Source organism: Cryptotermes secundus, unplaced genomic scaffold (assembly GCF_002891405.2).
Source record: "Cryptotermes secundus unplaced genomic scaffold, Csec_1.0 scaffold60, whole genome shotgun sequence".
NCBI lineage: Eukaryota > Metazoa > Arthropoda > Insecta > Blattodea > Kalotermitidae > Cryptotermes > Cryptotermes secundus.
The window spans coordinates 567533-584242 of record NW_019731568.1 but is presented as its reverse complement, the minus strand read 5'-3'; the positions used below and the strand labels follow the sequence as shown (position 1 = coordinate 584242).

The 16710-nt window shown below is 44.2% G+C and overlaps 1 protein-coding gene across 4 annotated transcripts in view; it reads left to right on the top strand.

The window, feature by feature from the left end:
* The window catches only part of LOC111867047 (protein TANC2), a 634194-nt gene that overhangs the window by 548710 nt on the left and 68774 nt on the right, over positions 1 to 16710 (top strand). For all 4 annotated transcript variants that reach the window (XM_023856516.2, XM_023856514.2, XM_023856515.2 and 1 more), the window contains 2 exons: positions 8842 to 9015; positions 15053 to 15195. In XM_023856516.2, coding sequence (XP_023712284.1) covers positions 8907 to 9015; positions 15053 to 15195 — 252 coding nt within the window. In that variant the 5' untranslated portion in view covers positions 8842 to 8906. The remainder of the gene's footprint in view (positions 1 to 8841; positions 9016 to 15052; positions 15196 to 16710) is intronic.

Sequence of the window (16710 nt, the reverse complement as noted above, 5' to 3'; positions counted from 1 at the left end):
TTATATCCTTAATTTTATATTGTAGCATCCTGCTGCCCATCACTTAGTATCAGATGTTTCTGGTTCCCCCGTCTCGAGTGCTACACGTCTTTCTATAAAACTTATTAAAAGTTATTCACTTTAAAAGTTTAAAAGGTTTTCACTACATGTTTCGACCAATACGGTCGTCATCAGATGTTTAAACTTATACGCGTAGTTGAGTAAACTGCTGTGCTTCTGTTATCATGGCTTTGGTTATTAATATATGGTCCGCTCAATGCGCATGCGTATTAGAAGTGATTGATTGTTCTTCATGTTGTGTTATGCCGTGTGTCCTTTTTTATGAATGCTTTGTTATGTTCCTAATTTCGTAACGGTTCTCGTGTGGAAATACCGCTTCAGAGACAGGCGTAGAACTTCTAAAACGCATAGAATAAAGTTATTTTTGTGTATTTAGTTCATTTTAGTCTTTTTCTTTTTCGCTCACTAAGTTAATAAGTCAGTAGTGATGTGTTTAGTTAGCCAATCAGTTGTAGCGTTGCTTTAATTAGACAGTAACATAACTCGTAAGACTTTGAGGTCCCCACGGCGTCACTGTGATGGTTACTGTCTCTAGGATATGACGCTCTGTAGTTCGATAGATCATTGCCTGCGTTTCAGAGGAAATTAGTGCCTTCATCTTTTGGGTGTAGTAGCCTTTGGCTATTCAGTTGTCGGCCAGTCTGTTTGTTATTTCGCAAAGTTGGTCACTCGGTACACAGTGCAGTACAATATGGGTTCCGTGTCTGCTAAAAGCAAACGAATCGCTGCTGTTATGCATGCAGGAGTTCTTCTCTTCCAACTTGAACTTTCGGCGTTACGTAAGGTAAAGTAATGCAGGATAATTAACCCGCGTACCGAAGGCCGCACCATAGCTCAAGCTGGCTTCCCACCGCGGCGGCCCGGGTTCGATCCCCGGTCTGGTCAAGTAAGATTTGTGGTAGACATAGTGGCGCTGGGGCAGGTTTTCTCCGAGTACTTCGGTTTATCCTTCCAATCTTCATTCCACCAACTGCTCCACAATCACCCTCACCTATCATCTGGGGCTGGTACAATAGGCCAGAAGTGGCCGCAGTACAAGGGACTTAGTCCCACCCCACTAGCAATAAAAAAAACCGCATACCAGCCGTATTCAAATTCTCCTACAATACTACACTTCCTCTAGGGGCACGCGGTAGCGTAGTTGGTTGAGGCACTATGCTGTAAGGTGGATTCCTGATGAGGTCATTGGATTTTTCAATTGACCTAACCTTTCCGCACTATGATCCTGAGGTCTAGTTCTTTGCTAGCACGACGCACGGACTTCCATGGCTGCTCTGAAGAGACACACGAACCGAGTAGACCGGCAGATTTTGAGGAAGTCCTGTCTTGATTGTCTTTGTAACGTGCCAGTGTCTAATGAACTGCACCCCACGTACTTATTCTCTACATTTGTACTTCAATCGCGTATTTCCCTTCGCCGTCCTTTCTGTTTGATCAAGCATCTTATTACCCGACGCTACATAGTCGCGGTACTGGCGCCGTTGTCAAAAACGAACTAAATGAGACGCTATTTTGCATTCCTGAGTTCAGCAGCCGCGTTGCCAGTTGCACTATAAACTTTTATGAAACCGTTTTAGCGATTCCTTGAAATACAGCAAACCTCTCTTGAAATCGCTTGTAATTTGTTTTACACTTTGGTGTTATATGGCGAATAAATTATGGTCACTCTATAGATCTGTAGGACCGTAAATCTATGTAAGAGGAAGGCAGGGGTTATGGCTTCTGCCAGAAGACTTATTCACAAATAAATATGTACTGTGATTGTAGATTCAGGCTTACTGCAGACACCATCATAATACCTACATTGAGTTATTGCGCCTGCGTGACAGGCCATCGCCGCGTCTCTCTTCACGCATGCAGCGGGTGTCGCGCGGTACGTTCTTGTTTATGTAGCTATTACATTCCTCTCCATTCGGCGTAATGAACATGAGACGAAACGGAACATGTGTAGTTGATTATATGCACTTGTGTTCATCTCAGTTGTAATAAGCCACGCTGAGTTCTCGAGACAGGAAACTGTAAGACTACATGTAATGTTCTTCCAACATTTATTACTCCATTAAAAGCAATTTTCCAAGCACGGCGGGCAGTTTTATTACACGATATTCATTTCAGACACCCACCTACGTTTCTTTTGAGACGGACGTGTAAGTTAGTGCAGTGACTAGGCTACGGGATGGACGACCGGAGTTTTATTTTTGGTAGAAGCAGGGCTTTTCTCTCCTGTATCGTGCCCAAATCGGCTCTGGTGCGCACCCAGCCTCCTATCCTGTCGATACTGTGTGAGGCTGAGCACTCACCTCTATACCCCTTAACAGCGTGGTATTTAATTAAGCACAGGGGTAATTTCACCGTACCCACTGCTTTGAACCTCTGCATTATTCAAGCACATCATATACCATTCAGGAGTTGTTACCTCTGTATCTCATCCGTTCTTAGTGAGTAAGTTGGTCATTCAGTCACACATACTGTATAAATCTTTATACGAGGTATACGTAGGAGGTATGCCTTCTTCCACATGCCGTAACTTTGGAAGCCACTTTTCAAACATTCATGGCGAAATGACATCAGCAGTTGACGTAGCATCAGTGAACGACTTACTGTAGAAGGCCTGGAGTACGGAGGGAGAAAACTCATGTGTAATGGACAGAGGACTGAGCTCTACGTAGGATTAACAGCAGCAGTTGATATCCACCGTTAAAAACTATACGACCGAATTTATTGCACCCCCGAAAATAGGTCCTCATGCTCACCCAAACTCTGAAATTGAAGCTAAGAAAATACTGAAGAATGCCGTCTTCTGGGACGCGGCGCCGTGTAGATCTTGTGTGAACAGACGTTTCGGATGAACGTATCGCCACATCCCAGAAGACGGAATTCTTCATAGTCATCGCTGTGAAAACCTCAAATCTTACATAATAAAACATTATTAACATGTAAGTTGTAGCATAGTTGGTTGAGGCACTTTGCTACAAGCCGGAAGATCGTGGGTTCAAGTCCCGATGGGGTCATTGGATTTTTTTTCAATTGATCTAATCCTTCCATCCGCACTATGGCCCCATGGTCGACTCAGCCTCTAACAAAAATGAGTAACAGGAATGAATTAAATAATTTTCGTTGGGAGTAAAGCGCGGCCGGCGCGTAAGGCTGACAACCTTACCGCCATCTTTGAGCCGATTGTATAGATAATGTGGGGCCCTCAACGTCCCATAACCCTATGGGTCTTCACTGCCTGTTACAGGGATAGCTTTACTTTTTACTTTTACTTACGTCAGTTGTACAACATGTATTGTTTTCAAAATATGCTTGTCAGTCTTACAAAATTACGTGGTTCAATGTGACGTGAATTCAGTTTCTCGAAAAGCCTGTACAGTTAATAAAATGCATGTTATATTCATGCAAAGTACTGATATTTGAAATTCACACGGTGCTGGAATATTGGGTGGGGGGGAGGGGGGATTGCTGAGTGGAGTTCACTTGAGACACATCTCGGTACGGCTGTCTATCAGTACAAAGTAATGAACATGGACATGACGTCAGGACAATTTAAACAGTTATGGACGTCTCCGCTAAATCGCCGATTTCCACGCGCGCATTGTTGTAGTCTGCATTTCGAGTGCATAGCTCTATCGCGTCTCCTTCTTTTGAAATGCGCCGGCCTCATGATGAGCTGTTACAGCACTTTTGTATTCTGCAACACGCATCGAGCGTCACGTTCATTGCTTTGTCTGACAACACTATCAGTTAACTCGTTATTTACTCACGTTATGAAGGAATTGTTCCTGTTTCCCACCTTTGTTGAAGACGTCGTTTGCTTCTGAACCTTGTTGTTTAGGGAGCATAACCTTTATACGTGTAAGTGGTCGAGGGTTACTTTTCTCGGGGGTCGGATGGATCTCTTTCGAAAAGATCTTCGACCGGAAGCCTTGCCAGAAAATTCTGTAGGACACCAATTTAGATTCCTTCATGCTGGACCGTAATGTAATTACTTATTTTCCACAAGACATTAGTAAGATCCATTACAAGTTCACTAATTCCTAATTCACTAATTTACATTTTGTTCCTCTCCAGCCCTTGAACAAGTTCTACACGTTAAACGTAATTGGGCGAGACTGAGTCCACTTGGTAATGGGGCACTACTTACCTATTGTACCAGCCCCGGATGATTGTGGAGCAATTGGTAGAATGAAGATTGGTAGGGGAAACCAAAGTACTCGGAGAAAACCTGCCCCAACGCCACTTTGTCCACCACAAATCCCACATGACCAGACCCGGGCTCGAACGCGGGCCGCCGAGGTGGGAAATCAGCGAATAACCACCTGTGCAATGGCACAGCCTCTTGTTAAACGTAACGGCCTCCCTGTTGTGGTATGTAGCCCCAGAACTCAGAAGCTTCCGAACAGGCGTGCAGTGCTGATATTTACTATGCTAACTTAACTGCGCACTGGCCGAATGCATTGTGGTGAGTACTGAGTCTGGCCCTGAAGTATTTCGCATCTGTGCCGTAAACACGGCGGGCTATTCCAATCACTGGATGCAACATGGACTGACTGCCTTCCTTTTCGGAACAAGCTTCTCTACGCTGCAAGACTGGGAATTGAAGGGAAGGCTGTGGACGTTGTTACAGCGAGTCTTATCCTCCGCCCTTCACCATTTGCACTGAGTTGCTACGCCCCCGCCTCTGCCATTGTCCAGCAAAGTTTTACACATCTCCTCCGATCATTTTCACTAGAATTTCATGCACTGTCTTCTGACTGACTACTTGAGTTTACACACCTCCAAACAAATGTTTCAGACATATCTCTGCACAGGCGTGCAGACATCTTCACAGAGGTCGCCAGGTCACTGTCCTCCATATGTCCCAAGTAGTCGGCACCAGCTGTTGAGAACAATGCAGTTAATCACGAGAGTAATTCTCACCGTAACATAAAAGATGGCAGTAAACCGTAGTGTATAAAAAGCTGGGAATTCGCAGAGTCTGCAATTAACTGTAGTTAAAATGTTGCTGTGTTTAGTAGCGTTTCACAACAGACTCCGCGGCACAAGATACTTCTTGAGGATTTTTTTATTGTTTGTGAGGTGGAACTAAGTCTCTTGTACTGCGGCCACTTCTGGCCTATTGTAACAGCCCCAGATGATAGGTGAGGGGTATTGTGGAGCAATTGGTTGAATGAAGATTGGCAGGGGAAACCGAAGTACTCGGAGAAAACCTGCCCCAGCGCCACTCTGTCCGCCACAAATACCACTTGACCAGATCCGGGATCGAAACCGGGCCGCTGCGGTGGGAAGCTAGCAACTAACTACTTGAGCTATGGCGCGGCCTACTACTTGAGGATACAGTGGTACTCATCTGGTAAAGAAATTTTCTTTTTTATGGCTCTCGATAATTCATTACTGTGCTCGCAAAAGTCCGCCATTTGACTCTTGAGCTAGTTTAATCCATTTCCTTACATCTCGTCATTTAAGATCCATTATTTTCCTCCTGTCTGCACCTGTGGCCCCAAGCGAACTTTACTTTGACATTTACCAACCAGAATCTTGCATGCATTTCAAACTTTCTCGTTTACGGACGGCTCATATCGTCTTTCTTGATCACTCATTCAGATAATGTTAGGTGCAGGGTACAGATTTTGAAGCTGCTGATTGTATAACTGTTTCCATCCTGTTACAACCTCCTCCTTAGGCCCAGATATTCGTTCTGTTGACAGGGCAGTCGGAATATGTGGTTTTCTTTTTACATCACAAGATCAGAGAAATTTTATGATAAGGACAGGTTTCCGTTTAATATAGGTTCCGTCGTAGACAGATATCATTCTGTTAGTGTTAGTATCCGTAACCATTTAATGAATAATCCGTACATTGCAGTTATCAGGACTTCCTTGCCGTTGGAGCGCTCGATTGGTGCATGAAAACAGTAAGAAAGCGGTCGCGCACTCGTTTTTATGGAGACAGCAGCCGCTGTTTTCTGTATGCCAAGTGACTGCGGCAATGACACTAAAAGAGATTGTTGTGGGAATTTACCAGGCGCAAAGGAGAGGAAAGTAAGCGGAAATCTGAAGAAGCTTTAGTTCGATTTCTTCCGGAGCTTAACGGCAATGTGAAAGTCCGTGCCATAACTCAGGCGTTAAGACACCGGCTTCCCACCGCTGCTTCCCAGTTTCAAGCCCAGGTCAGGCCATGTGGGATTTGCGGTTGACAAAGTGGCACTAGGGCAGGTTTTATCAGAGTACTTCGGTTTCCCCTGCCAATTCTTACTCCAGCGACTGCGCCACATTATCCGGATCTGGTACAATAGGCCAGTTAATGGTCGACGTACAAAGTGGACTCATTCTCCCCCCCCCCCCCCCGCCCCAAAAGCTAACGGCAATGTGGAATATTAACTCTCATGAACGAATCTCAGACAACACGTTCAAATCTTTGGACATGCGAACATTTCTCTGTTGTAAGGCACCCGATGGTTTAGTTCCCTCAGTGCAAAATCTGGGATTGTGCTTGGTAGGATGAATCTAGTCATGTACTGCTAATCCTAACGCGACGTAATGCAACCAGTCCTTACAAACGAGGCCCTGGCGACCGATTCGTTGGGCTACAACCATTAATACTGGCGTTACCAAGTTAACGGTGTAAGTCTCCTACGTATGTCACCAAAGAAAATCCGAGTACAGAGCACGTCCTCTACGATTAATGATTGGACGTGTTGTTTATCTGGGAACCAGATGTTTGAAATTTGGGTGTTCTCATAATGACGGATCAAGGGTGAGAAGAGGGAGAATGTAACACACATAATGGAAGTGAAGCACACAGGGTTTTGGCCGGTAAACTTGAAGGGAAGAAGCATACAGGGTTTTGGCCGGTAAACTTGAAGGGAAGAAGCATACAGGGTTTAGGCCGATAAACTTAAAAGGAAGAAGCACACAGGGTTTAGGCCGGTAAACTTGAAGGGACGAAACACACGGGGTTTTGGCCGGTAAACTTGAAGGGACGAAGCACACAGGGTTTTGGCCGGTAAATTTGAAGGGACGAAGCACACGGGGTTCTGGCCGGTAAACTTGAATGGACGAAGCACGCATGGGTTTTGGCCGGTAAACTTGAAGGGACGAAGCACACGGGGTTTTGGCCGGTAAACTTGAAGGGACGAAGCCGAATCTGAGACAGACGTAGATGGCAGGATACTAACGAGACCTGGGGCCATCAGGTTGGGACTGAAAGAGTGTGAAGTTTGGTTTATGGTTTATTTAACGACCCTCTTGGTAGCACAGTAGCACAGGTAGTGTCGAATGACAATGAGTAAGCAGTGATACATTGGAAGCTTTCGTGGGCTATATCAAGTACTATTCAGATATTTTGTTTAGGAAAACCACAAAAAAATATCAGAATAGTCGGTATCTCAGAGAAGATTCAAACCAGGCACTTCACGTGTACAAGCCACTCACGATAACACATGAGCCGACTTACTGGATGTGGACTGGGTACAAATGGCTTAGGATAGGCTCCAGTGCTAGACTTCCGTGAGCACGCTGATGAACCACTGTGTATTTTATGACCGGCTGAGAACAGCTCACCTTATGAAGGACGACTCAGTGCCGTAAAAATATAGGGTACAACTGAAAGGTGCGGACAACTTTGGACACGAGTTCCACATAACAAAATAAAGAAAAAACATCTGCTTTTGTCCGGAAACATTTAATTCGTGAGTTTTAGCTGAAAGACTACATTTGTAACAAGTGCTCACAATGTCCTCCACGAGATTCTGTGCAAGCTTCGACACGTCTCATCATGGACCACCATATCCGTCCAAAGATGCCGGGGTGGTTGTGGGTAGTCTGAGAGGCATCCACAACGCGATGGTGAAGTGCCCCTAGTTGTCAACAGAAGCTGCATACAGAAAGGGTTTTAGGTGTCCGCACAGGTAAAACTCCATTTTTATATGGAACTCGTTCTCAAAGTTTTCCGCACCTTTCAGTTACACTGCGCATGCGTATGGGAGCAAAGGCGTTCAGGTGCAGTCCGAAAATGTTAGCAACCTTTAGATTAAGATTTTGTAATATCTCTGTGATTTGGCCGTGAAAGTTAATTTCTTGCCAGTGCATGGTCAGATACATTATTATTATGGTTTTGCTGTGAATCACAGCCACCTTGCGGTTTCAGAAGGTGAAATTGCCCTCAATTACTAACCTCTCCCGCGCCAGACCTTTGTTCATAGCAGCTCCCTTATTCAGTGATTCGTTTAGTTTTCCTAGGCCGATGCAGATTACATACAAATTTTTTTTTGCCTATGTCTGAATCTGTGGGATCTGATGGATACCGTTAGAAACATAGAAATTTACCACAGTCATATTTGTTGTTTGCCGGAAATCATGGTCTAGCTGTTAGCTGTCCTCAGCTCAAGGGACGCTCTGTACGAAAATGCATGGGCAGTATTTTAAAGTAAATTTCGGCAGCGTCTTTCCACATCATTTCCAATCTATCATGAACACTAATACCCCCAATAGAGTCTGTAAAATCTATGGACTGAATCGACGTCGTTAAATGACTTAACATAACATTAACATCTTGAAATAAGAATTTCATTCCTTAAGGTCAGAATAAGTCATCCTTATGTAATCAAAAGTTCATCATCGTCATACCAGTGGATCCTGTCCGGAATTAGTTCAGTTGGCATTCCTAAAACCCTGGCCCAAATCATCTGTGGCTCCAAAGAGCACTAAATTGCTCTTCTTCGGAGGTTGCAGACGTGGATGGACTGTTACAAGTAAGAGCATGCCGACTTGTGTGTTGCAGATCTAGCGGCCATCAGGAAGCTGCTGGAGAGTGAGGCGGTCGGAGGAACGTGTCCCAGCTGTAACATGCCGTTCGATAAGGGCAAGAAGAGGAAGCTGATCGACACGTGCGGCCACGAGCGCTGCTACTCCTGCATGTTCCGCAACGAGGCCTGTCCCCTCTGCGCCACCGACGGTGAGGTCCACACTGCGTAACCACAAATTAACGTCATTGTATTTAGCTCAACATTCACCAGTCTAAGAGTGAGAAAAATGAAATTCGAAGATGTTGAAGGATTATACTAGTGTACTCTCTTCTGAGGCCGCGCCATAGCTCAAGCAGTTAGTCGCTGGCTTCCCACCGCGGCGGCCCGGGTTCGATCTCGGGTCCTGTCAAGTGGGATTTGTGGTGGACAAAGTGGCGTTGCGGCAGGTTTTCTCCGAGTACTTCAATTTCCCCTGACAATCTTCATTCCACCAATTGCTCCACAATCACCCTCACATATCATCTGGGGCTGTTACAATAGGCCAGAAGTGGTCGTAGTACAAGGGACTTAGTCCCACCCCACTAGCACTAAAAATAATACTCTCCTGTATTAGTGCAATACCCGTTGAAAATTCAGTGGAATCTCCTAATTTCTTATACAAACTACAGGCAGGCCGCTCCTCTCTGATTAGTTACATTCCCGGAAGAGTTCGTGAAGCAAAATTTTATGTTGCGAAATGCCATTTCCAATTGACGGAATGTTATAATTTGGAGATTACATTCCCGAACGAGCAAAGAAATGAATAGAATAAAATAAATCGTAAATTTCATTGTCTGAAATGAAACACGCAAACGCCGAAAACATATTAGATTATGCTATAACCATTGATGACCCTGTTATGCTATAAAATATAGTAAGAATAATTAGAATTGTTGAAAAGCAAAACAGTTTTATACAAGCTGCACACCAGAGCAGAGCGTGTAGGGCGAACTGACTACGCGACGTTGTACATGTGTTCTTTTTTATTTAGAAAGGATCCTGATGAGGAGCTTCATCCCTAGTCCCTTCATCCTTTTCTTTACCCCTTTCATATATATATCTCTTTACCATCATTCACCCCCTATTCTTGCCCTTTTCCTTTTATTTTTCCATCCTTCATTCCTTTTCCAATTTCCTTCATCCATTTCTGTAACGTAAGAAAATTTCAAATAGGCCTAAATGCCCTTAGAACATGCCGTTACAGGAGAACAAGAATCCGTGTTACGCACTACTGTAGTTCAGCGTTTTCTCCGAGGCCCAAGCCCTCTCCTCTGTGAGAGCTAACACACATGTAAGAAATTGAAGGATATTAAGAGGGTCAACATTACTCGCAGGGCCTACATTACCCGACCTCCTCATACATAAGATATACTGTTCATCTGTTTTAAGGTGACCCTATGTTTTTTTTTAATCGTGTCTGATTATTGTGGCGTGGGTTAACATTGAGCAGGTATGAGCCAGAATTTAGTTACTCAACAATTCTATTATAGGCACCCAAATATAAAATTTGATCGAAATACGTTGAGTAGTTTCGGAGATAAAGTATGCTGACGCATAGTGCAAAGAACGCAAGGAATCAGTTCTATACCTCGAACCTTCATCGCGTTGCACCGCTATCTCTTTGCTCCGACGAGAACTTTTCTCTATATCACAATAGAAGAAGTCCTGGTAATATAAGAAGAGATTGATGGATAAGAGTAGGCTTATTGGCATTGCAAATATGCGACCCAGCATCGGTCTTGGACCGACAGGTTAATTAACTAACGTTTGTTTTATGACTGCGTCTTCGTCATTAACCGGGAGGTCACACATGTAATTGAGTTTCACGTACAGTCGTTTGTCTTTCAGTTCGGCTATGCTTTCCGCCTCGGTACAAAACTTGGAACGTCTCAATACGTCCTTTTAGAACTGTCTACACCACCGACAGGTATTATGGTCGCCTAGCAATTGCAGAAGGTTGATATATGTCCACACTCGGTGATGCCGGACTGCCGTGTTTATGTACAAGTGATTACATGTAAGAGGGATTTGTCCCGTCTGTCGGGCCATGAGTTTTATTAATTGACATTTCGCGTGCTTGACGGGTTTTGTTGTAATTTCGTATTGTTAGTCTAGAGTAATAGTTGTTCGGCGAATTTAATTTTGGTTCCGTTGCCAGCCGTTTCAGTAAGCATATACAGTGTGTAACTGAAAGGTGTGGACAAATTTTGGGCATGATTTCCAAATGCCAAAACAAGAAAAATGTCCATATGAACATGTGTCCGGAAACATTTAATTTGTGAATTATGTCTGAAAGAGTACATTTATAATGAGCGCTCAAAATGTTGTGCATGATATTCAGTTCACGAAGTGCTGCACTTTTATTTGTTTCCTCAGTGTTCTTCACAGATGAGGTACGTTTCTGTAGAGGGGGCATCAATATTCACAGCCTGCACCAATATGGAGAGGAGAATCCTCATGGTGTAATCCATTACAGACACCAACAATAATGTATAGGCAGGGATTGTTTGTGACTGGTAGGTCCCCATGTTTTGCCACGCTGGCTTCAGCCAAACCCTACTGAGATTTCCCCTTACATGATCTGCCGACGCTACTGGAAGATGTATCGCCGGGAGTTAGAGCACGAATGTGGTTGATGCATGATGGTGTGCTGGCACGTCTTAGACTTGCTGTGCGAGATGTTATCAGTAATATCTATTATGACCGATGGATAGGTCAAGGAAGGCCTCACTACGTGTCCTCCATGCTCTCCAGGTTTTACTCCTCAGGATTTTTACCTGTGGGACACCTGAAACCCTTGTTTAAGCAGTTCCTGTTGACAACGAAGAAGCACTTCACCGTCGCTTTGAAGACGCCTGTCAGACTGTCAGAAAACTACTGCGGCATCTTTGAACGGACGTGGAGGTCCAAGATGGGACGTGTTGGGGCGTGCATTGAATCTCATTTAGGACATTTTCAGCACTTACTAGCGGTTAGTCGCTGGCTTCCCATCGCGACGGCCCGGGTTCGATCCCGGGTCTGGTCAAGTGGAATTTGTGGTGGACAAAGTGGCGCTGTGGCAGGTTTTCTCCGAATACATCGGTTTCCCCTGCCAATCATCATTCCACCAATTGCTCCACTGTCACCCTCACCTATCATCCGGGGCTGGTACAATAGGCCAGAAGTGGCCGCAGTAGAAGGGACTTAGTCCCACCCCACTAGCAATAAAAAATATTATGGTGTGCTCTTTCAGCTATAACCCACAAATTAAATGTTCCCGGCCACATATTGATACGGATGAATTTTTTTTTCTAATTTCTATATGTCTAACTCGTGCCCAAAATTTATCTGCACCTTTCGGTTACACTGTGCATGTAACTCATACATTGCATCGAGCTCAAATATAGAGAAAGCTCGTCGTACTAGCATTTGGTACCAGTGATAAAATACAGATCTCGTTAAATTCTACAGCTTTAATCTATTATCGTGTATTTTTATGGCGAATGTTTAACGAACTGTAAATAAACTCACTCACTCCGTGGAACAAAATCTGTCTTGGGAGCTGATCTTGAAATTCTAGTCTTTTATGCAACCCGAAAACGAATTACTGTGACCTATAAAACCCACGACCGTATTTATTCGGGGGCACGCGGTAGCGTAATTGGTTAACACTATGCTACAAACTGGAACATCGCGGGTTCAAGTCCCTATGAGGTGGATTTTTTCAGTTTACTTAATGCAGCTGCACTATGGCCTTGGGTCGACTCAGCCTCTAACAGAAATGAGTACCAGGAATCTTCCTGGGGGGCAAATGGCGGCCGGTGCGTAAGGCTGACAACCTTACCTCCATCTGTGACGTCTCACAACCCTCTGGGCCTTCACGGCCTGTTACAGGAATAGCTTTGCTTTTTTTACCGGATTTATTCGGAGCCAGTTAAATCCAGCTAATACCGTTTTACCCTATTTGTTTAGTACCCATTCTAGTACTGTATTTTCACCTGCGCTTCAGAATCCAAAGTAAGTTCTTGCGTGTTAATAATTATTTGTAATTAATAACATTTTATTACGTCTTTCGCATTATATACGTGTATTTGTGTATATTGAGTTTTTTTTTTAATTCTGCATCTTCCCTTCAGATGGACCAGCTGAACCTCACGTGCTTTAGAGCAAAACCTCGAACTCCGTGACTACCAGTTCTTAGTAGTAAGAACTAGAAATTACTGCTGCTTTCGGTAAAAACGCTAACCCAGGTTTCAAGACCTAGTGCCTATATACTGCTCTTTCTGGTGAAAACTAGTTCTTACTACATCATGTTTAGTCGAAATCAGTTCCCGCTACATTTTGTCATTTCCCCCGTTTTTTTATACTTACTTCCTTCTCAGAGCAAAAAAAGAAAGAAAGAAAGAAACTCCTTATGTGGAAACCACGAGTGTTCCTCTGTGACTTAGTACTGGCACCTAAACCATTGGATTTTGTTTAATTCTACATTAGAGGTTATCACTAAAGGATGTCGGACAGTCCGATTTTCGGCCATACTGTTCTGTACCAAAGCCTGCTTTATATAATGTCCTAAATGAACTTTGTTACATGTATCATAAACCGCTTGTCAAATGTTGGTGAAATTCAGTGCAAGAGACGGGTGCATCATTTTAGATTACTTGATTTTTAGTTGTACTAACCGATTATAGAGACTACGTTGTTGTTGTTATTGTTGTTACTGGAGAGGGTGGGTTTCCCCATGCACTTAGACCAGATATTGGTCCATTGTGCGTCCCCCTCTGATATTCTATCAGAGTCTATTCTGGTGCGTGCCATCAGTCCCGACTCAGCCAGCGAGTTCGGCCTCTACTGGGTCAGCGGTATCTCGATGCTTCCCTCATCTACTAGAGACTACTGTTGGGCGGGAAATGTCCTGAATTTCGCTCAGAGGTCCCCTTGGGACATGAGGTTCTTTTATGTGCCGTAAAGCTACGACACGGGACCCCCGGCTTAAAGTCCCTCCCGGAGGACTTGTTCCCTGAATTTTTCCTCCCTTAAAAATTCCACGACTTCCGCCGGGTTTGAACCCGCATACCTTGAGTCACGAGGTGGGAACGTTACCCCTAGACTACGGAGGCCGCTTTAGAGACTACGTTACTTAAGGTATAAATAAATGATTTTTTCCATGTGAGGCCTATGTCATGAACTGTTATTCAGATTCTTGTTAAATTCAGCGTGAGACATCTTTGGATGATTTCAATCGGCCATTTTGATTCTTATCCGTGTTATTTTCCGATTACAAAGCCTGCTTTACGCAATGCTGTAAATTAACGGTTACTCAGATTTTAGTGACATCGATATGAAAGGTCTTTGCATAACATTAGTTGCCCATTTTGATTTTTAGCCGTATTGACCCATTACAAAACCCACTTTACATAAGCCCATAAGTTGACTCTTCCGTGTAGGCTATCGCCTTGAACTGTTTCACTGATTTTGTTCCAGTTTATCATCCTGTTTCATGACATGACACATTTGTCTTCAGCCTACAGTTTCCTAGTAGGCACCATATAAAGTCAAGTCAAAGTCACATTGCGACTTACGGTTGGTCAATCTTCTTGGTGTCGAGCCCTGTCCTGTCCATTTGGAGCGCCCTCTCTGACGAGAGGTCGGGTCTGTCAATTGTCTGTCATAGTCTGTATTAGTAAGACCATTGTCAGTATTTGGCCGGTAACGGTAGCCGAGCGGTCTAAGGCATGCACTGTCTTCGCTTGCTCGGAAGCCGGGATCATGGGTTCGAATCCCACTCAGGGCATGGACGTTTTTCTGTGTTTGTGTAGAGGTATAGGCCTTGCGACGAGCTGATCACCCGCCCAAGGAGTCCTACCGAATGTCTTAAGATCTAGTAAACCGAAGTGAAACGGAGAGTTTCATGGAGGTAGGCCTAGGCCCAAATGAGGGCTGTAGCACTAAAGGAAAAAAATTGTCAGTATTTACATATATTTGCAAATTTAATCTTAATTCCTACTTCTGTGTACAGTATACAAGGCCTCTGTCAGCCCAGGACCATATAAAGTAAGCGCACAGGTTAGCTTAAAATGCCACGACATTTCTTAATCAGAGAACGGTGTGAGATTTAAAAGCGATTTATATCTTTGATAGCTTGGAGAGGGTTAAGACTCACTTATATCCATTTCTTCTACATGTGATGCTTTAGCCTGTAGTGAAATGCATTGTATCCTCTTATTGCAGCTAACCCCACCAAAAAGGTGCTAGGATGCCCACCCGGATTGCAGGGGTCCGAACTGACCCTTTATGGCGAAGTGAAGGGGTCACCTGGCGCCCATTCCAGGCCGAAGGTGAAGACAAACGGACACTTCACATCTTACATGCAAGTGAGTACAAAACTTTTGCCACGCTGATAATAGTGTTCCGCGCCGGCTATCTGAGCGACGTCTCGCTTTCAGTGTTGTTATGCGTAAGCCTTCAATCACAGTTTTCACACCTAATTAGGAATTTTAAGATAGTTGTAAATTCCGGTTGTCAGACTTAGGCACATAGTTCATCCTTAAAGGTTGTTAACTTTTACAGTTTCGTATTCGGTTACTTCAACTCCAGACATGACTGGTATTTCCAATTTCCAGTCGTTGTCTGGTGCCGTATACTATCCGTCTGTACATTTTTAGGCACAGTCTTCACGCCAGGCTGTTTATTTTAGGAATGGTTTTAGGGAAGTTGTTGTACTGTAATATATCTGCAATATATCACCTGGTGATGGCTTCATTAAAGCCGAAACACGTAGCGAAATTGTATTTTAACCAAAATAAACGCACAATTAACACGATAGAAGTGTGGGCGAATTATTTTGTAAATTTGTTGTGTCGATGGTAAAAACCATACATACATACACTGTAGGAGCCGGGGTAGCATAGTCGATATAGAGTGGCTACGGGCTGGACGACTGAGGGGTCGCAGTTCGACTGCCGGTAATGTCAAGAATTTTCACTTCTACAAATCGTGCAGACTGGCTCTAGGGTCCCCCCAGCCTCCTATCCAATGGGTACCGGGGGCTCTTTCCCCGGGGGTAAAGCGGCAAGGGCGTGAAGCTGACCGCTCACCTCCAGCTAGTGCCGAGGTCAAGAAAATTTGGATCTATAAATCCACTCCCCCATACGTCTTCATGGCGCAGTGCCTAATTCGTTGAGCACAGGGACAACTTTACCTTTTTTTACATACACACTGCAATACATGCCTGAAACTTGTCATCCTGATTTAATTATTTCATTATTCTAAATTATAATTATTTACATAAATTCGTCCTTTTCTTGAACGTTAACTGTCTGAGCGTTATTCGTTCTAATTATCATAATGATAATTTGTTATAATAAATAAAGTACTATGCATTTAGCTCCCTTATCTGTTAAGTATGTATGTTACAATAAATTCGTTGACCCGTATTTTGTTTGATGAGTTGCGAGTACTGAAGAGCGGAATCTTCTTATGGTCTGTGCATGGCCCGCCCACCTCCGTCCTGCTTCCCCTGTTTCCGTTCGAGACATGAATCTGCATTGAATGGCAGCGTAGGGGAATGTAATATGGCCGTGTCTCTTCGGAATAGGAGACGTTGGCGAAGCATCTAGACGGCCGGCTGCCGCCCCCGCGCCTCGCTGTGCTTCAGAGCACTGAGTCCGAGCCAGACGCGGGTTACTTAACGACTCTGTTTCAACTGCAGAGGTTGTGTAGCGCGGAATGAAATTAAAACATTGCCATGAATGGCGAGCAAGTAAAAGTTCGGAATGAGGCAGTCGTGACATACTTGGAGACGTGTAGACCGCGCGTTGCGGTTGAGTGGTCGAGTGCTTCATATTCAGGGAGGTTATGGGTTCAATTCCTAGCCCATAGGCTGGCTA